This window comes from Desmodus rotundus, chromosome 9 (assembly GCF_022682495.2).
Source record: "Desmodus rotundus isolate HL8 chromosome 9, HLdesRot8A.1, whole genome shotgun sequence".
In the NCBI taxonomy this organism is placed as follows: Eukaryota; Metazoa; Chordata; class Mammalia; order Chiroptera; family Phyllostomidae; genus Desmodus; species Desmodus rotundus.
In genome coordinates this window covers 70160082-70180722 of record NC_071395.1, presented here as the reverse complement: position 1 = coordinate 70180722, position 20641 = coordinate 70160082, and the positions used below count along the sequence as shown (strand labels likewise).

At 46.0% G+C, this 20641-nt stretch overlaps 1 protein-coding gene across 2 annotated transcripts in view; it reads left to right on the top strand.

Annotated features, from left to right (window-relative positions):
• The window catches only part of USP43 (ubiquitin specific peptidase 43), a 62478-nt gene extending 42768 nt beyond the window's left edge, over positions 1-19710 (top strand). For both annotated transcript variants that reach the window (XM_045199155.3, XM_053910744.2), the window contains exons 13-15: positions 2918-3076; positions 4297-4461; positions 17932-19710. In XM_045199155.3, the coding sequence (XP_045055090.2) occupies positions 2918-3076; positions 4297-4461; positions 17932-18992 (1385 nt within the window). In that variant the 3' untranslated portion in view covers positions 18993-19710. The remainder of the gene's footprint in view (positions 1-2917; positions 3077-4296; positions 4462-17931) is intronic.
• Positions 19711-20641: the final 931 nt, after the last annotated feature.

Here is a 20641-nt window from a genome sequence, read left to right as displayed (position 1 = left end):
GGAGCAAAGCAGACCGCGCAACCCAGGGCTCCAGCGCAGGGAAATAAAGCCTCAAACCTCTGATCGAAAACGCCCGTGGGCATTGGGGCAGCAGCAGGAGAGACTCCCAGCCTCACAGGAGAGGTCGTTGGAGAGACCCACAGGGGCCTAGAACGTGCACAAGCCCACCCACTCGGGAACCAGCACCAGAGGGGCCCAGTTTGATTATGGGTAGCAGAGTGAAAGATTGAAATCCGGAGGAGAGTGAAGCGGGCGCCATTGCTCCCTCTCGGCCCCTTCCCCATGTACAGTGTCACAGCACAGAGACCAGCGTTACCCCGCCCTGGTCATCACCTAAGGCTCCGCCCCTTTAATTAACAGACGTGCCAAGACAAAAAAAAAAATGGCCCAAATGACAGAACACTTCAAAGCTCCAGAAAAAATACAACTAAGCGAGGAAGAGATAGCCAACCTATCGGATGCACAGTTCAAAACACTGGTTATTGAGACACTCACAGAATTGGTTGAATTTGTTCGAAAACTAGATGAAAAAATGAAGCCTATGCTAAGAGAAACAAAGGAAAATGTACAGGGAACCAATAGTGATGTGAAGGAAACTGGGACTCAAATCAAGGGTGTGGACCAGAAGAAAGAAAGAAACATCCAACCAGAAAAGAATGAAGCAACAAGAATTTGGAAAAATGAGGAGAGGCTTAGGAACCTCCAGGACATCTTGAAACGTTCCGACATCCGAATTATAGGGGTGCCAGAAGGAGAAGAGGAAGAACAAAAAATGGAAAACTTATTTGAACAAATAATGAAGGAGAACTTCCCTAATCTGGCAAAGGAAATAGGAAGCTCAGAGAGTCCCAAAGAAGCTGGATCCAAGGAGGAACACACCAAGGCACATCATCATTACATTACCCAAGATTAAAGAGAAGGAGAGAATCTTAAAAGCAGCAAGAGAAAAGGAGACAGTTACCTACAAAGGAGTTCCCATAAGACTGTCAGCTGATTTCTCCAAAGAGACTTTACAGGCAAGAAGGGGCTGGCAAGAAGTATTCCAAGTCATGAAAGGCAAGGACCTACATCCAAGATTACTGTATCCAGCAAAGCTATCATGTAGAATGGAAGGGAAGATAAAGTGCTTCTCAGATCAGGTCAAGTTAAAGAAGTTCATCATCACCAAGCCCTTATTATATGAAATGTTAAAGGGAGTTACCTAAGAAAAAGAAGATCAAAAATAGGAACAGTAAAAATGACAGCAAACTCTCAGTTATTAACGACCACACCTAAAACAAAAACAAGAGCAAACTAGGCAAACAACTAGAACAGGAACAGAACCATAGAGATGGAGATCACATGGAGGGTTGTCAATAGGGGAGTGGGAGGGGGAGAGGGGGGGAAAGGTACAGAGAATAAGTAGCATAGATGATAGGTGGAAAATAGACAGGGGGAGGGTAAGAATAGTGTAGGAAATGTAGAAGCCAAATAACTTATAAGTACGACCCATGGACATGAACTATAGGGGGGGAATGTGGGAGGGAGGGGGTGGGCAGGATGGAGTGGAGTGAGGCGGGGGGGAAATGGGACAACTGTAATAGCATAATCAATAAATATATTAAAAAAAAGAAAAAGTGACAGGCTGATTAATTGTGTCTGTGGTAGTGACATCCTCTCTAAGGATGTCACCCTTAGGTCAAGAGCTGAAGGATGAGGTGGAACTAGCTATGTGAGTAATGGGAGGAAGACCATTATGGGCAGAGCTACCAGCATGTGCGAAGGCCCTGGGGCAGAGGTTTGCTCTGTTTGAGAACTGACGATAGCCTGTCATGGCAAAAGTGCAGTGATTCAGCCATGGGCTGGACGGGGCTGGATCAGAAGGTGCTGTAAGCCATGGACAGGAGTTTGTGTTTTTTCTAAAAAGTGATGGAAGCCATCAAAAGGTTTCAGGCAGAGAAGTGAAGGTATGATTCTGATTACAAACTGAGGTAGTAGCTCTGCTCAGTGAAGAATGGATAGGAGGGAGCAAGAGTGGAAGTTGTCATTCCAGTTAGGGGGATGCTTCTGGGGCTCAACTGGGGCTTGGGCGACGACAATCAGGATATTCAAGGCACATTTGGGAAGTGGAATCAGTAAAATTGGCGTTGGGGCTGGGCGTGGGGTGTAAGGGAAAGGGGAGCAAAGGTAAACTCCCAGGCAGGTGCCTGGCTGCCGAGTGCAGGGACGGCGAACCATGGCCTGTGGGTCACATTCAGTCCAGCAGCCGTCTTCGCGTGGCTCGTGAGGTAAAAGTAGTTTCCGCATTTTTAAAGCAGTGAGAACGAGAACGTGTGGCAGAGACCGCGTGTGCCATATGTGCGCTGCAAAGCCTACAGTACTTTCTCTCTGGGCCATTACGGAAGAAGTTGGCTGACTCCAGATTAACGGGTCTTGGTACCATTCACTAAGATGCGGAGGGGAGGAGAACAGTCTTTTGTTTTAATTGTCTGGAAAGTATTGAGAGTTGTATTTATGAGCATTTTAAAAATGTGTGACTTCTATTCTTGAGTGGGAAAGAAGTATGCCATAACTCCACTGCATATTTTCATTGCATACTGAATTAGATGTGCATTGTGAAGCTTTTCAGAAGAAATGGGGTGAATGTGGACATCATCGTCTGGCTAAATAATTTGGGGCTCTCTTGTACTGGAGAGTTTGCTTGAGTAAGGGCTACCGCATAAGGGTTCAGTTTAAAGTATCAGCACACTTCATCAGAAAGCACCTGGGATCTGGGAGTGTAACGGATTGATTTTGATTCCACAAAATTCATTCTGGCCAAAAACGGACCCATATTTCTCATTCTGTTACAAACATGTCTGTTTCTGAGCTATGACAGTGGGTATGTCTTCCTGCTTTGGGGGGCTGCAATAATGGGACTTGGGATTTGCCCCTGCAGCCTATTGCCGGAACTCTCTTGACGGCCAGTGGTACAGTTACGATGACAGCACAGTGGAATCACTCCTAGAAGACGAGGTCATTACCCGAGGGGCTTACATCCTGTTTTATCAGAAACGGAACAGCATCCCTTCCTGGTCAGCCAGCAGCTCCATGAGAGGTAGGGCTGCCGCTCATGACGGCACCAGGGAGAACTGGGAAGTCACTGTAAGAACTGGGAAGATGCTTAGTTGAACACTGAGGACCAGAAGAGGTGGGCAAGGATCTGCAAGAGGAAGCTATGGCTGCTGCTACAGAGATGTGAACATACAGGCTAGAGTCCCATCTGTAAGGGTGTGGAAGAGTCACACTGAAATCTAAGGAAGGGGAAAGGAGTAATGTTTGGTGCGCATGGCAGGTGACTCTTGGTGACTCTTGGTGGTGTGGGATTTCATATTCCCAGTCTCACTTGTGTCAGGCCAGATTTCATTTCATTTTACTTTTTATTTACTATTTTTAGAGAGAGGGAAAGGGAGGGAGAAAGAGGGGGAGAGCAACATGATGTGTGAGAGATATATTGATCGGTTGCCTCTCACACACCCACCACTGGGGACCTGGCCTGCACCAGGCATGTGCCCTGACTAGGAATCGAACTGGTGACCTTTTGGTTTGCAGGCCAATGCTTAACCACTGGGCCACACCAGCCAGGGCTCAAGCCAGACTTTAATAAGTTTGTGCAATATCAACCTGCATGAGTCCTGTTAGAAAGGGAGGGGCAGTTATGAAGGCTGCAGGGTCTTCATAGGAAACGTAGCTGCTTAACTACGTTTATTGTCCAGCAATACATTTATTAGCTAACCCTAACCTCAAAATTGCTTGGAACTCTGGAGGAAATAAAGGATCAAAGTTGATCTTTTTATGTGACTTATTTCATTTCGTAAATTAGCCATCCTTATCTTTGGGATGAAAGAGAATTTTTCTTTAATTACTCAGATTTTCTCTCCACTAATTGTTGGAAAATGGCCAAATAAAGATAAGATGCACCCTAAAAGATCTAAGAATCAACCTTAACGCAGAGTCTGCCTCCCTTTTACAGGAGATAGATGTAGAAAGAAAGAATGAAAAACATACCATATCTAGAAAATGAGTTGGAGACAAGTAACTTTATGGGAAGCATGTCAGTGCTCATCAATGTCCCTTTCTGTGCCCAAACGCCTGTCCCTACGTTTTCAGCACGGTCACGCGTCTGCTAGCGGCAGGTTTCTCCTCTGGCCCTCACCTTCTGTGTGTGCGGGTCTGTAGTTCCAGGCCTTGGGGTGGGAATCTGGTGGTGAGAAGCCCCTTCGGGACTCCGGAAGGATGGAGTGGGTCCAGCCGTCGCTCTCTGTGCTTCCTCCGCAGGTTCCACCAGCTCCTCCTTGTCTGATCACTGGCTCCTGAGGCTCGGGAGCTGCAACGGCAGCCCGAGGGGCAGCCCATTGTCCTGGAACTCTGCCCCTGGCCCCTCCCGGCCCCAGGTGCCCAACGCCCCCATTGTCACAAACAGCCCCTCCAGTCAGAAAAAGGGTATGTTTTATCATGTTGGTTAAATTTGCTGATTTTATTTTCATTTTCCTTAACGACCTTTACTCCTCATCTTGATGAAACTATTGGCATTTCACCGCCTTGAATATTCAGTGCCCATCATTATGAGAGGTTTATTTGTCTCTCAAATGGGGTCTTCCATACCCCAGCCCTCGCCTGCCTCTCCTGCCCTGCCCACTCCAGCAATAGGCGCACACCTTCTGCTCTGTGGAGCTTACTGGCTAACGGGGAAGACAACACAGAAGCTAGTAAACAAATACAATGGCACAGTGTAAAGCAGGGACAAGGATGAAGCGGTAAATCATCATAGAAGAAAACACTGAGGCCTGGGGTGAGGGAAAAAGGATGTGGAGGGTGTGTGGGGAAGGCCCTTCCAGGAGGTGGTAACTCTGGAGCAGGGTGAGTAAGTGAGTCATGGAGACGTCCGGGAGTGAGTGTAGGGTGTGTGTGAGGGGCAGAAGACACCACAGCTGTGGCTGGGGCAGAGTGAATGAGGTCGGTGACAGAGGTAACCAGGGGCCAGGCCATGATGTTCCTCTGACCCATGAACTAAGTTCACATTTTATCCCAAGTACAGTGAGTAGCTTTTGGCGAGTTTTGAGTGAAGAAGTAATCAATCTGACTTATATATATTTTTAAAAGATTTTGTTTATTTACTTTTAGAGAGAGGGGAAGGGAGGAAGAAAGAGGAGGAGAGAAAGATTGATGTGTGAGAAAAACATCAAACAGCTGCATCTCATACACCCCCAACTGGGGACCAGGCCTGCAATGCAGGCATGTGCCCTGACCGGGAATCGAACCAGGAGCTTTCGGTTTGTGGGATGACGCCCAACCCATGGAGCCACCCTAGTTAGAGTTGATACATATTTTTAAAAAGTCTATTCTGCCTGCCATGTGGAGAATGCCTCACAGAGGCCCAAGAGTGGAAGACAGGAGGCCAGTTGGGAGGCTTGTGATTGTCCAGGTAAGAGACAGCAGTGGTGTGGATGAGGCTGTTGGGTGAGAGAGAGATTCTGGATATGCTTGAAGACAGAGCTAAGGGATTTGCTGATGAGAGAAAGTGAGTTATCAAGGAGGACTTTGCTTAGTTGGCATCTAAATGACTAGGTGGTTAGGTTAGTAGTTCAGTTTATGAGATGGGAAAGTGCGGGGTAGGAAATGGTCAGTTTTGGAGAGAAATCAAGAAATTTGTGTCCTCTCTGGTTAGCTCAGTTGATTAGAGCATCTCCAATACGCCTAGGTTGCAGGTTTGATCCCCAGTCAGGGTGTGTGTGGGAGGCAGCCAATCAGTGTTTCTCTCACATCGATGTTTTCCTCTCTCTGTCTCTGTCTCTCTCTTTCTCCATTTCTCTCTCTCTCAAATCAATTTTAAAAAAGCATGTCCTTAGGTGAGTATTTAAAAAAAAAATAACCTCTAACCATGAACACAAACATTTAAAAAAACTGTGGCCTGATAATTTTGAGACTCCTGGAAGACATTCAAATGCAGATGATCACTAAGGATTAGACATGAACATCCGCGTCGTCAGCACGTGGATGGAATTTTAAGCCATGGGGCTGGCTGAGCTCCCCTGGGGACACTGTGAAGGTAGAAAAGAGTAAAGACCTTCCACAGACGCTGGAGCTCTCCACCACCTAGGGGTCGGGCAGAGGCAGAGAGGTCAGCCAAGAAGTAGAAAGAGCAACCAGTGCGATAGAAAGAAACTTGGGTGAATGTAAGTCACAGATGCAGAAAAGAAAAAAAAAAACATCTTTCAAGGAGGAAGTGGCCACCCGTGTCCTGTACTGTTGAGAGGCTAAGATGAGGGTGGGTAAGTGATCATCGGCCTGGAAGGTCACCAGTGACTTGCCAAGCGCGTCTGTCATAGGTTGGAGAGCACAGAGCGGCTGTAGTAGGTGGAGAAGACACTGGGCTGAAGGAGTGACCGTGGGTACACGGTCCGGTCTGCCAAGGACTGATTGCAGGCACGGTAGCTCAGGAATGCGACCTTGCAGCAGTTTTTGTTTTTCTGCCAAATAGGAAATAATAGATTGTTTTAACACTCAGATGATCCCGGCTAGAGAGGGAACAGGCTGATAGTGCAGGAGAGCAAGGCAACAGCTACAGAAACAAAGTCCCTCAGTAGGAATGGTGTGTATGTGTGTGTCTGTCTGTCTGTCTTTGTCCTCTGTGCTCCTTCAGTCAGAAAATGGCAACACATCGTGATTCCTTTTAGTTTCCATGTTTCCTATTAGTACCTGATTTAGTTTTTTAAATAAAAAATTTAATTGAAGTATTATACACACACACGGTAGTACTAATCACAGTATGTATCTGATTAATTATCATGAAACAAGCATACCCATGTGACTATCACCCAGATTAAGGAATAGAAGGCTTCAGGTCCTCCCTACCCCCTGATGTCTGTCAAAATCATTACCATTTCCCTCCTTTCCAGAGGGAAGTCTTAGTCTCACTTCTAGCGCCTGTTTTGGAACTTTGTGCACGTGGAGTCACATAGTCTGCATTCTTTTTCATTTGGCTGCTTTTGCTCCACATTATATTCGTGAGATTTATATATGTTGTGTATAGCAATGCTACTTTCATTTTATTCCATTGTCAAAAAAACCCCTCAGAGACATACAGTTTCCTTGCCAGAAGTTTAATTGTATATGAGAGAAAGTGAGAGATGTTGTCAGCTGCTGGCTACTGCCGATTTTAGAGGGAAAGCAAAAGCAGGGATTTGGAAAAGAAGGCCTGGTTCTTGGAGCGAGGAGAGCCACCTCCTTCTTTCTGAGGGTTCACGGGCTGGCCGGCCTCAATTGCAGGCTGGCCTGGTCTCACCTGGAGAAGTTCAGAAGCCTGATCATCAGGAGCAGCACCTTGAGTCATTGTAGATTTATGGATTCTTGAGTTATTTGTGGATTTTCTCAAAATCCATGAACGTTTTGCTGTGGAGCACACATGGTGGGCTGTCTCTGACAAAACATCTGCCAGTGTCGTTCCACAGGTGGCTGCCACTCCCCTTGTCCAGATCTCCCACAGTGCCGAGCTAGAACACACTTTGCTTATTTGTTCTGTTGTGGTTAGACAGTGGGGTTGCTTCCAGTTCGCGCTGTTACCGGCAGCACTGCTGTGAACATTTTTGTTCATGTTGTTTTTTGTGCCTATGTCCATGTTTCTGCTGAGTATATACCTGGGAGTGGAATTGCTGGGGCGCAGTGGATGTGTTTTTTCATCAGCTGCTTATTTCTTTATACTCTATGTTGCCATTTTATGCAAGTGGCCCATGCAGTCCTGGCGTGCACCTGGCTCTTGTTCCATATCTGTAAGTGAATAAATAGGATGGTAGACTCTTAAAGCTGCACATTGCTTTAGGTTACCATTGAATCCAACCCTCTGGCTTGGAACAGTTTATGCATCACATTTGGTTAATAATTCTCAGTGTCTGGCATTTTTGCTCCCAGCGTCTCACTCTCAGATGGATGTTGATCGGCACCTCTGCGTGCATATCGCGTTTGTCTGGCTTCCTTAGAACATGTTTCTGTGTGGGCACGCTGTTTAATGCATTGTGTTCAGACTCACCTGCTGGCCATTTCTCTTCCCCTCACGTTTGCAAGACTGCACATTTACAGTAGTGTTTCTAGAACAAAAAGGCATTCTTTCTTCAGCTTCTCTGTCCCTGGCGGCGTGAGGCTCTGCCAAGCTCGTCAGGTCATCCCAGTCCTGTGCAGTGGCATACGACCTCGGGCCGTTTCTCGGTTCTCCCAAGGAAAAATATGTTTGATGCCCCACAAGGGGCAACTTCAAAAGGTGGCCCTACTCTTCAACCTGGTACTCAGAGTGGGTGGGGTGAGGCTCCAGAGAACCCCGTAGAGAGAGGGGCCAGGGTGCGGGAGGTGATATTGAAGAACACTGACCTCCCGACCCTTGCAGGCATTCCCTTGACCCCATGTAGCCATCAGACTCTCTAGGAGAGGTGACCTGAACAGCCCTTTTACGGAGCACAAAGCTGAGTCCTGGCAGTACCCGGTCACAAACTGGCGAGCTCCCTCCGGCTGCCAGAGTCTGGTCTGTGTGCTTGGACATAAATTCCAAATTTGAGTTGATTCCGTTCAGAAACTTCTTCCAAAGGGAACTTTCCCTCTTGGGGTTAGAATAAAATAACAATAGATTTTGAAATCTGTTTGAGAAGCTCTGAGGTGGTTGAAAATGCAGTCTTTTTTTAGTCTTGTTCGTAAATCTGGGCTAGATCAAAATCTAGGCTACAGGTGTTCAGCAGGGTTGGCCCGACCTCCTCTCCCTGTGGCTGTGGGAGAAGGTTTTTACTGTCAAAGGCAGGGATGCTGAATGTCTGCCATGCCCAGGGACAGTGTCATTCAGCACGGAATTGTCCCTCCCAAATGACAGCAGTCCTCTGGAGAAACCCTGAAAGCTCGGGAAATCCATCCTTCTAGGTGCTCTGGTTATGGGAGGTTATAATAATGAAGGTGTTTTATTTCACTTAGTGTAATGCTCTCTAGATCCATCCATACTGTTGTAAAGGGTAAAATTTCTTTTTTGTGGCCTAGTAGTATTCCATTGTGTAAATGTCCTGTAGTTGTTTTATCTACTCATCTACTAATGGACACTTGGGCTGCTTCCATATCTTGGTGATTGTAAATAATGCTGTAATGAACACAGGGGTGCTTATGTTCTTTTGAACTAGTGTTTTGAGTTCCTTCGGATATATTCCCAGAAGTGGGATTGCTGGGTCTAAAGTTGGATCCATTTTTAATTTTTTGAGGAAATTCCATACTGCTTTCTACAGTGGCTGCACCAGTCTGCATTCCCACCTACAGTGCAAAAGGGTTCCCTTTTGTCCACACCCTCACCAGCACTTGCTGTTTGTTGATTGATTTATTTTTTATTTTTTATTTTTTATTTTTTGACCTTATCTAGGAAGCACTTCATCTGCCTTTCCATTCTTTTTTTAAAATATATTTTATTGATTAAGCTATTACAGTTGTCCCATTTCCCCCCCTTATTCCCCTCTGCCCTGCACACCCCCTCCCTCCCACATTCCCCCCCTATAGTTCATGTCCATGGGTCATACATATAAGTTCTTTGGCTTCTACATTTCCTATAATATTCATAACCCCCCCACCTGCCCCCATCTATTTTGTACCTACCATTTATGCTACTAAATCTCTGTACCTTTTCTCCTTCCCTCCACCTCCCACTCCTCCATGTGATCTCCATTTCTCTGATTCTGTTCCTGTTCTAGTTGTTTGCTTACTTTCTTTTTGTTTTTGTTTTAGGTTCAGTTGTTGATAGTTGTGAGTTTGTTGTCATTTTACTGTTCATATTTTTTATCTTCTTTTTCTTAGATAAGTCCCTTTAACATTTCATATAATGATGGCTTGGTGATGATGAACTCCTTTAACTTGACCTTATTTGGGAAGCACTTTATCCACCCTTCTATTCTAAATGATAGCTTTGCTGGATACAGTGATCTTGGATGTAGGTCCTTGCCTTTCATGACTTTGAATACTTCTTTCCAGCCCCTTCTTGCCTGTAAGGTCTCTTTTGAGAAATCAGCTGACAATCTTATGGGAACTCCTTTGCAGGTAACTGTGTCCTTTTCTCTTGCTGCTTTTAAGATTCTCTCCTTGTCTTTAATCTTGGGTAATGTAATTATGATATGCCTTGGTGTGTTCCTCCTTGGGTCCAACTTCTTTGGGACTCTCTGAGCTTCCTGAACTTCCTGGAAGTCTATTTCCTTTGCCAGATTGGGGAAGTTCTCCATTATGTTTTCAAATAAGTTTTCAATTTCTCGCTGCTGTTTTTCTCCTTCTGGCACCCCTAGTATTTGCATATTGGAACGTTTAAAGATGTCCTGGAGGTTCCTAAGCCTCTCCTTATTTTTCTGAATTCTTGTTGCTTCATTCTTTTCTGGTTGAATGTTTATTTCTTCCTTCTGGTCTACACTGTTGATTTGAGTCCTGGTTTCCTTCCTGTCACTGTTGGTTCCCTATACATTTTCCTTTATTTCACTTTGCATAGCCTTCACTTTTTCCTCTAATTTGTGACCATATTCAACCAATTCTGCGAGCATCCTGATTACCAATGTTTTGAACTGTGCATCTGATAGGTTGGCTATCTCTGATTAGTTGTATTGTTTCTGGAGCTTTGATCTGTTCTTTCATTTGGGCCTTTTTTTTTGTCTTCGTGTGCCTGTTGCATAGTAAGGGGTGGAGCTTTAGGTGTTCACCAGGACGGGGCAACCCAAGTTGCTGTGTTGTGATGCTGTATGTGGAGAATGGGTCTGAGAGGAAACAGTGCCGCTTGCTCTGCTCTCTGACAATTTTCAGTCACTTCCCCCAATACCCACAAGCAAATTGGGCTCTTCTGGTGCTGATTCCCAGGTGGGTGGGTTTGTGTACATTCTAGAACCCTGTGAGTCTCTCCAGTGAGCTCTCCTGTGAGGCTGGGAGTTTCTCCCACTGCTGCCTCAACTCCCACAGGTGTTTTCAGTCAGAGGCTTTGAGACTTTATTTCCCCACGCTGGAGCCCTGGGTTGCACGGTCTGTCTTGATCCTCACTTGTTCCTCCCCGTTTATCCTCACTGGAAAGTGGGTCTGCCCAATCTGCAATCCGCCGCCAGCCACTGCCTTGCCATGAGTCCTCTCCGCCTCAGCTGCCTGTCTCCACCCCTACCATCAGTCTGGATGAATGCTCCTTGTTTAACTCCTTGGTTGTTGGACTTCCATACAGTTCGATTTTCTGTCAGTTCTGGTTGTCTTTTGTTTTTAAATTTGTTGTCCTTTTGGTTGTGCGAGGAGGCACAGTATGTCTACCTATTCCTCCATCTTGGCTGGAAGTCTGTTTGTTGATTTATTGGTGACAACCATTCTGACTGGTGTGAGATGGTATCTCATGGTAGTTTTAATTTGCATCTGTCTGATGATTAGTGATTTTGAGCATCTTTTCATTTATGTATTGGCCATCGGTATGTCCTCTTTGGAGAAGTATGTATTCAGGTCCTTTGCCCATTGTTTAATTGGGTTTTGGGGGGGTTTGGGGTTTTTTTGTGTGTGTGTGTTTTATAAGTACTTTATAACTTTTGGATAATAACCCCTTATCAGATGTATTGGCAAATACATTCTCCCATTTTAAACTAAAATGAGTGGATTCTAGTTTTGAGGTGCTGCACTTTATGTAACTGAGGACAGGTGTCAGAGAGGCTGTATAAGAAAAGGATATAAAAACAGCTTACCTTTGTGACTTTTGCAGAGCTGACCATTAGAAAAAACTGCTGGGGTCCCCAGCAGTAAGGGGTCCTGGGACGTCCTTGGGTTTTCAGTGGTACAGGGGCTGTCATGACAAATTTCCATTCTGGTGTTAATTGGGTCTCACAAGCTTTGTTTTCTCACTTTCAGTGATTTCCAGATAGTGTGTTATTTCAGTTCTGATTTCCTCTTTGATCTAAAAGTTATCTGGAAGTTTCAAGTATTTAAGATTTTATTGTTACCTTTTTAGCCTTTATTTCTAATTTTGTGGATTGTGATCCAAGAATGTGGTTCTCAACATTCCCTTTTTGTGATCACATAAGTGCATGAGTATTATTTTGTAGATGTTCTGTGTGCATATAAAATAATGCATATCTGTTTGGGGGATGTGAGCTTTATGCCATTACTGTTAAATTAGGTGAGTTGATGGTTGTATTTAATTCACCTATGTCTTTGTATTGACCGTCAGGCAAGGATGGAGGGGTATTGACACCTTCCTGAATAGCTGTGTTTTTTTAAGTACTCCAAGAACTTTAATACTTTTTGTTTTAAATATAAACTTATATTTAGCCACTTTGCTAATAGGTGTCTCTAAGCTGATGACTGTTAGATCTTCTTTATAAATTGTGTCTTTCTCATTATAATGTTGCTTTTTATCCTGCTTAATGCTTTTAATTTTAAATTCTACCTTGTTCAAGATTAATAATTATGCCCCCTCTCCCTTTCTTTTTGTTTGCATTTACCTGGTATCATGTTACCTTTCACCTTTGTTTTTTGAATATTTATTTTAGAGTTAGTTTTAAGTAGTTTGATAAACAGTATGTTGCTTTTTTAGTGTCAAATATTCAGAGCCTATCTTACAATGGGGAAAATTCAGTCTATTTATATTTAATATAACAACCACAAAAGTTGATTTCATCTCATTTAAAACTTTGTCTATTGCTCGTTTCTTTTTTCTTATATTTTACTGATGTCATGATGTTGCTATCTGTTCCCCGTTTTCCCTCCTTCATTGGAAGTCTGCTCTTTTCCACCTCACTAGTTGTTGCTTTATGTTTCCGAGTGTTTGTAATCAAATGTGGGTATGAGAAGCCAACAATTTCCAGCGAGCCCTTCTGTTTCCTCACGGCTTCCTCTCCTGCCCCCAGTGACATGAGACGCACATAACGGTCTGTCTGTCTCCCTGCCTCCCCGCCTCCATCCCCGACTCTCGGATTTTGCTGAGATGGTTTAATGCTCTTCCAGACTGTGACTAGAACTCCTCTTACCATACCCTCCCCCTCCCAGCGCACTCCTGCAACACAATGTTGCACATGCTGAGACCCTCTGACCCACCTGTAGGTGGATGGGCCACTGAATGCCGCTGACTGTCTTCTTTCCCCTCACCCTCTATCTTTATTTTATTTTATTTAAAATTTTTTTTTACTGTTATTCTATTATAGTTGTCCCAATTTTTCCCCTTTGCCCTCCTCCGCCCAGCCCATCCCCTGCTCCCACAGTCAGTCCCACACTGTTGTCCATGTCCATGAGGTCTCTGTTCTGATTCCTTGGTTTGGTCAGAGTTCTTTTGGGGATGCACGACATGTTCTCTAACTCTTTGTGCAGCCACAGATATTTTCTTTCACTTGGGAATGAATGGCAGCTTGGCTGGTTGGAGGACTCTTGGGTTGCAATCTTTTCCTCTCAGGCATCTGTACATGCTTTCCCACGGTCCTCCAGGCCTCAGGGGTGCAGGTGAGAAGCCCATTTTTTTTCACAGGAGAGTCACTTGTTCTTTCTGGCTGGGAGCCTTTAAGATTCTGTCTTTGACCTTGGAGTTTAGAAATTCTATTAGAACATGCCTAGGTGTGTGTTTTGTTCATCAAACCTACTTAGAATTTGAGGAGGCCTCTCTTTCCACAGATGCAGGCTTTTCCTTAGAGAAATGTCCTTTTCTGGTGTTTGTTTAATTATTTTCTCAACTACTTATCAAATTCCTATTATTTGCCCATTGGGTCTCCTAGATCTGTCCTCTAAGTCTCCTACTTTTTCCCTATGATTTCTGTCTTTGTCATTTTGCTGTGGTGTGAGATCTTGCTTTCACAATTATGGGATTTTCACAAATTTTATAAGTTTCAAAATAATTTCAGGCCACTAATTTGAGTTCCAGCAGTGACTGTGAATGTTTTCATTTACTGAATTTAAAAACCTTAAGGTTGTATTTTCAGTCTTCTGTTGTTTCACACTTGAATCTCCTCGAGAACTTTAATTTTAAGCTGTTTGTTTCCTCTGGTGGCTCCATTTCATTAAGAGGCTGTGCTGATGGTTGCATATTCTCACCCTCTGATTGCTGGACCCCCTTATGTGAGTTGTTATTTTTCAATTTCTCTACTTTTCCCTGCAGGGCTCCCCTCTATGGAGCAGAGATTATTGGAGTGGGCGAAGGGTCGCTAGCCTCAGCTCTTGAGCCAGCCTTCCTCCTTGCCAGCCTTGTCCTTGGGTCTGAGTCTCAGGAGAAGAAGGCCCAGCTCATCTGTCGCTTCTCCTTGTCTTCTAAATGTTTGAGGGTCAGGCTTGCCCCAGGTTGCACTCTGCAACTCAAGGCAGAGGTGTTGTCTCCTAATGAGGCTGGGGCTCAGAAGATGGAGACCCCTGGTGGGGGACCATTCTCACCCTTGATTCCCACCACAGTGGTCTCTTTCCTGCTTCCCTGACCCAAGCTTACCTGTGCCTCAGGGCCTTTGCACTTGCCACTCCTGCTGCCTGGAGCCTGCTTTCCCCAGGTCTCCACGTGGCTTCTTCCCTCCCTTCACTCAGGTCTCTCATCACTCACTGACCTCCATTTCCCCCCTCACTCTTCCACCTAGCTCTTATCATTACATCCCATAAGATCATATATTTTTGTCTTTTGTCAAACCCCATAAGGGACAAGCACTCTGTATGTTTTCAACAACTGTATCCCCCATGCCGAAAACTGTCCTTAGTGCACAGCAGGCTCTTTTTAAATAGTTACTGAATGCATGAGTGAGTGGACGTCGGTGGAGAGACAGAAGGCACTGGACTGGGAAAAGTCTAATCCTCTTGTAGGGGGGCTACGGATGACGAGGAGGGGTCCCTGCGTGCCCCCCCTCACCCCACCCCCCTGTTCACAGCACACACTGTGAGGCACTATCGACACCTGATTTCATTGGCCAAAGATAAAAAGTCACATAGGAACAGATGTGGAATTTCCCAGGGCGGCTTCTGCAGGCCCCTGAGCCACTGTGTGGGTCACAGAAGCTGACCTGGTGTTCACCCCCACCAACTGCTTGGGTGCTCTCTGTGTGAGGAGGTCTTTCGTGGGCCTGGGAAGCTCGTCATATATGTTCTTGGGTTTATATGACCTTCAGGAAAAATGTAACTGTCGGGATTGTCAGTGTAGCTTAAGACTCTAGGCCCTTTCTTGTTTTCACGCCAGACTGGGCGTGAGCAAGGTCTCAATTTCCATGGGGCTGGGATGGGGGTGGGGGGTGGGGGACCAGTACTCAGAGGTTTCTGAACACCACTTCCACCTCTGGCTCCCAGCACCTCCAGGGAGGAGCAGTGGGACTTACCCTCCCCCTCCCCCAGAAGCAAGATTATTCGGTAAACACTAAGCACTGCATTTGCTATTCCCTCTGTACTTCTGCAGTTTATTTCTCCATTTATCTAAAGCTCTGGCTCTCTCTTAGCTCCTGTAATAGCCCCATAAACAGAGCGAAATAAAGATAGCAAAGGTGCTCTGCCACTGCCGGCTTGAGAAAGGACTTGTCTGGGCATCCGCGGTTCCCTAGAAACGGAGGTGCGGCCGTGATGTGGGCCCGCGTGGGCCTTTCATACAAGGCTGAATGGGAGGCCGGCGCTGCAGGGCCCTGCCAAGCCTCTCGCCACCTGCCAGGGCTGCGGGCTGCATTTTCTTGATTTGAAAGGCTGAAAGTCACAGCTTTGTCCTCTTAACATAAAGCTTCTCTTTCTGTCCTTGTCAGGGCTATGGAAGGTGAAAAAAAACTTAACACATCTCTGACCCCAGAACATTTGTTTTCTCTGAGTTATGGGAATTTATTGGTGGAGCAATGGTGTCAATCCAAACTGAAATTAATAAGTATTTTGGGTGCAATGGTGTCTATTGCTGGCTACCCTAAAGAAATGCTCTAAAGGGAAAAAAATACCAAAAATGATATTTCTTCCTGGGAAGCCCAGCCGAGGTGTGCTGTCCCTCCCTTTGCCTGCAGACAACACGGAGACCCCTGTACTGCCTGCCTCTGACCTCCTTGAGCTCTTCCTGTGCTCTGAGAGCTGGTCCCTTCCACCCAGCACGTCCCAGCTGGTGGGCCACTGCTCGTGGCCTTCTGGGGACAGTGGTTCTGGCTCGTGGTTGGAACTGATCCCATGATGAGAGGACAGCCGCGGGCATCCAGCTCTCGTGGCTGCCCTGGGCTCTTCCTCCAGCACTTGATCTGCCCTTGTACCTCGTGCTTGTGTGTCTCAGCCAGGGTCTTTCTCAGCGATCCCAGGCATCCTGTAAACCAAGGTGTCTTGATGGAACAATGACTGCTGGCATTTTTTTTTATACTTTTATTTTATTGGGTTAAAATACACAAAATAAACAAAGTTTACCATCTTTACCATTTTTAAGTGGACACTTCAGTGGTATTAAATGCATCTAGCTGTTGTGCAGCCGTCACCACCATCCGTCCCCGAAACTCTTCATCTGAAACTCTCCCTGTTCAACACCCACTCCCTGTGCTCCCCTCCCCAGCCTCTGACAGTCCCCTTGCACTCTTTCTGTCTCTCCGACTGCGACCACTCGCAGTAACTCATAGGGTGGAACCGTACAGGGTTTGTCTCTCTGTGACTGACTGTTCAGGAACCCCTGAGATTCCAAATGAATTTTAGGATGGGTTTTTCTATTTCTGCAAAAAACCTCATTGGGACTTCGATAGGGCTTGCATTGGCTCTGTAGATTGCTCTGGGTCATGTTGACCTTTTAACAATATTAAGTCTTCCAATCCATGAACATGGGATGTGTTTCCACTAATTTGTGTCATCTTTAATTTCTTTTGGCAATGTTTTGTCATTTTTATTGTACAAGTCTTCTAGCCCTTTGGCTAAGTTAATTCCTAAGTATTGTATTCTTTTTGATGCTATTGTAAATGTAATTGCTTTTGAATTGAACACATGTTTCTTAAGAAAAACATACGCAGTCTTGGTTTTACATATGTTTCCTTCAGAAACGTTGAGATATAGAAAAGAATTGAGAGGAAAATCAGTCATAGCATCCCCATCACCCTCCCTACACCTTGTCATTTTGGTGTTTATTTCTCCATACTTGTTTGTATGTTTTCACATGCATGCATCATGTGTGTACATCCACATTAGCACACATATATGAATACATATTTTTGCAAGTTGGGTTTTACTATGTTTCTCTAGACTCTTTCTCCCTTAACAGTATACAGTCACACCTCGGCGCATGTGGGCTCCAGGCCTCCTTAAACCTGGCACTTGGCGCCTGCTCGGGACTGGCCGCGCTTGTTGGAACTTGTGTGAGTCATGGCACCGCCCCGCAAGAGAAAATGTGTCATCTCTCGGTACTCATCGGTTTTGGCACTCGTCACGAGTTCTGGAATGAATCAACGACGAGTACCGAGGTACCACTGTGTGTCACAAACATCTTTCTAACTGTACACAGGTGTTGACAACACCCAAAGGAGGTGTTTGTGGCAGCACACAGTTCGTTTTTGTTCTTTTTAGCCCAGGGTAGCAGCATATCTGAGATTCTTGCATTTGAGAGGTATAAGCACCTAATTTGACATGGAAAAGCAGGTCCAATAAGTAAAATTTTGCTGAGCATTCTGTTTCATGGAAATATTTAAAGATGAATGAAAATAATGGTAAATCTTAGGGCTGGCTGCCTCAGGGACTGGGCCCTATCGGGAGACTGCAGCCTGGGCTTGTAGCTGGCTACCTTTGCCCTTTGGCACTGTTTTGCCTGGTGACTTCAAATGTGTACATGGGTTCAGTGGAATAGTGAGTGAATATGTGGCGCCCCCAGGGCATGAGCCATAGTGTCCCCAGTGCCCAGCACAGGGCCTGAGGCCTCAGAGGTGCTCAGTCAGTGCTTGTCTGGTGACTGGCATTGCTGTTCCTCTCACTGCAGCTGGAGGGACAGTTGGACACTGATGCTGTTGGTGTGTCTTTCAGGTCTGGAGTCCAGGCCTTTGGTACGAGGCGTAAAAGGCCGAAGCATCAGCATGAAGGTGCCTGCTCCTTCCCGAGACAAGCAGGGGGCCTTCACCACCATGCCCCTTCGGTGGTCTTTTGGACGCAGAGAGAAACCACTCATTGCGTCTGTTGAGTTGGTGGAGTACTTGGAGTCCAGACGGAGACCCCGATCTACGAGCCGGTCCATCGTGCCACTGTTGACGGGTGCCTCTGGCTGGGACGAGGAGGCATGTATGCCAAGGTCAAATGCCACTGTCACTGCTAGGGGTGAAGACAGGGAGCAAGCCAACGAGAGAGTACCAGCCGGAGTACCCTGCCCCTCGGGCCACCTTAGCCACCGTGCAGTCCCTGGAACCTTGGATGGTCTAAACCCAGCAAGGAAACCCAAGGAATATGCCAGACAGGATGCCAAGCTTCCCAGGCAGTTTGACCTGCCTCTCACGGTCATGCCCTCAGCAGAGAATGAGAGACGGGCCCAGCCCAAGGACCAGAGGACTGCGAACTGGAAGGGAACGGGCCAGGTAGGCACCAGCAGCAGAGCACCTTCCCCCAAGGAGGCGTCAAGCACTGTGGCGAGTGTGGACACTTGTCGAAATTTCTCAGTGAAGGTCAGAGCTGAGGTGGAGGGAAGGGACTCTGAGACACACAGACTCTCACAGAGGACCCTCACCCTTCTGAGGTCAGTGTTTTGGAAGAAGGAGAACAAGAAGAATGGCAGGGCTGAGGTGGCCCCAATCTCCCTGGGGAGTGGCAGGCTGAGCCCAGCTGTGAATGAGCAGGCTCCAGTCTCGTCCTCTTGCCCAGGGATGTCAGACAGTCTGGCCAAGGGCCTGGCTGGCCACCTGGAGGGCGCTGTCCGGTCTGCGCCCAGCTCCCTCCACCTCCCACGCAAGGCGAGCCTGTCCCCGAGGGCCAGTGTCGTGAGCACATCTCAGAGGAGTGTTCCTGGGGAGAAGACTTCCTTGGGCACCTTGAAAAAGGTGAAATACCACACTCTTTCCTTAGACCGAAAGAAAACATTACCAGAGTCCAGCTTTTGATGGGGTATTGCACTGTTGTGCAAAGCTGGCAACTCTCAACTCTGCACTGCGCAGCTGCAGGCAGCCTGTGTCGAGAGTGGGATTTTGGGGAGCCACATGTCCTGTGACCCCTGAAAAATAAAACTTTTTTTCGTTTCCACATCTAGATTTCCAACACTTCATATTCCAATTACCCTCCTGTGTTGCTGGCTGCTTTTATCCTTACAGGACACTAGAGAGCGATATTGGGCCATCATTACAATTTCAAGGCAGGAACTGCGGTTTTGTTTAAGTAATGCCAGGGCCTGGGAACCTGTGCTAAAGAGTGAGCGGTGGGCAAACCTTACACTGTAACTCTCTAGGGAAGCCTGGTCGGTATGAATCTTCAGTATTGAATCAAATACTGCCATTGGCTTCTTCTATTTAAATTTTTTTTTTGTAATTTAAATAGTTGATGACAGGAAAACCTTTCCCTTTTCAGGCTTCTCTGAGATATAAATCATTAAAGATGCAAAACAAAAAAGTGGTAGTGACCAGAAGGCAACATTCTAGGAGAGCGAGATGATTGAGATTTTAGGGCACTCTTTAATATATAACAAGACACTGTATTAAAGGTTTTCAAGGTATTTAAAAAAGGTAACTATTTTTATACCAGGACCAAAGGAAGCTGTTTTTTGTTTTAAGTTGAAGTATGAGATCTACATACAGGTTTAATAAAAGCCCATCAGTGAAACATGGAGGTGGCTGTCTGGGTTATTCAGTTTATTGAATGGTACTGTTTTCCTGCTCATCAAGTTGGCTCATTGCTCTTGATATCAGGCTGTCGTTACTTGAGTTGTTACTGACATTTTAAAATGCTTTTAATGAAAATGTTTTACAAGCAGTGGAAAGCTCCTTGGCTGTCACTCTAGAGGCCTCTCGTCGGTGCGCGGACCTGAGGTTCTGAGCCTGTCTGTCCCGTTTCCTGGAGCTCTGCATGCTCTTCAGAAGCCGTTCTAACTCAGATCTGTCACTACTTGCTGGGAAGCTGTGGGGCCTCACCCCAGGCCTGTGGCCTGATAGCTGAGGTTAATAGTGAGTCTGCACTTAAGTCTGTTTTCTAGAAATACTTCCTTTCTGATGGGAACCATTTGTTCAGGACACCCGACTCCCCAGATCTGGTTTTTCCTCGTACATACTGCATGACTCATTGGTTTGTCTCTGCCACTTTTTTTTCTCTTAAGAAGAAAGAGTGAGGCCCTGGCTCAGTTGGTTGGAGGCCCTGGTGTGGCTCGGTTGGAGGTTTTCCTGTAGACCAAAAGGTCACGGGTTAGATTCCCTGTCAGAGCACATGCCTAGGTTGCGGGTTTGATCCTCGGTTGGGGCATGTACGAGAAGGCAACCAATCTATGTTTCTCTTTCACATCAATGTTTTTCTCTCCCTCTCCCTCCCTCTCTCTCCTCCTTTCTAAAAAGCAATGACAAAATGTCCTCAGTTGAGGATAAAAAAAAGAAGAAAATAGGGCCTTTTTTTTCCGCGCTGAGAAAGACTGCTTACTTTTGACCAAGAATTCTAAGACAGAAATAACTGGGATAACAGAAGAGAAAGCAGGAAGACCCAGCCTCCTGACGTAGCCAGAGGGCTTGTATGTACCAGCAGACCAGTGTTCATTTGTCATGTTTAGCTTCCA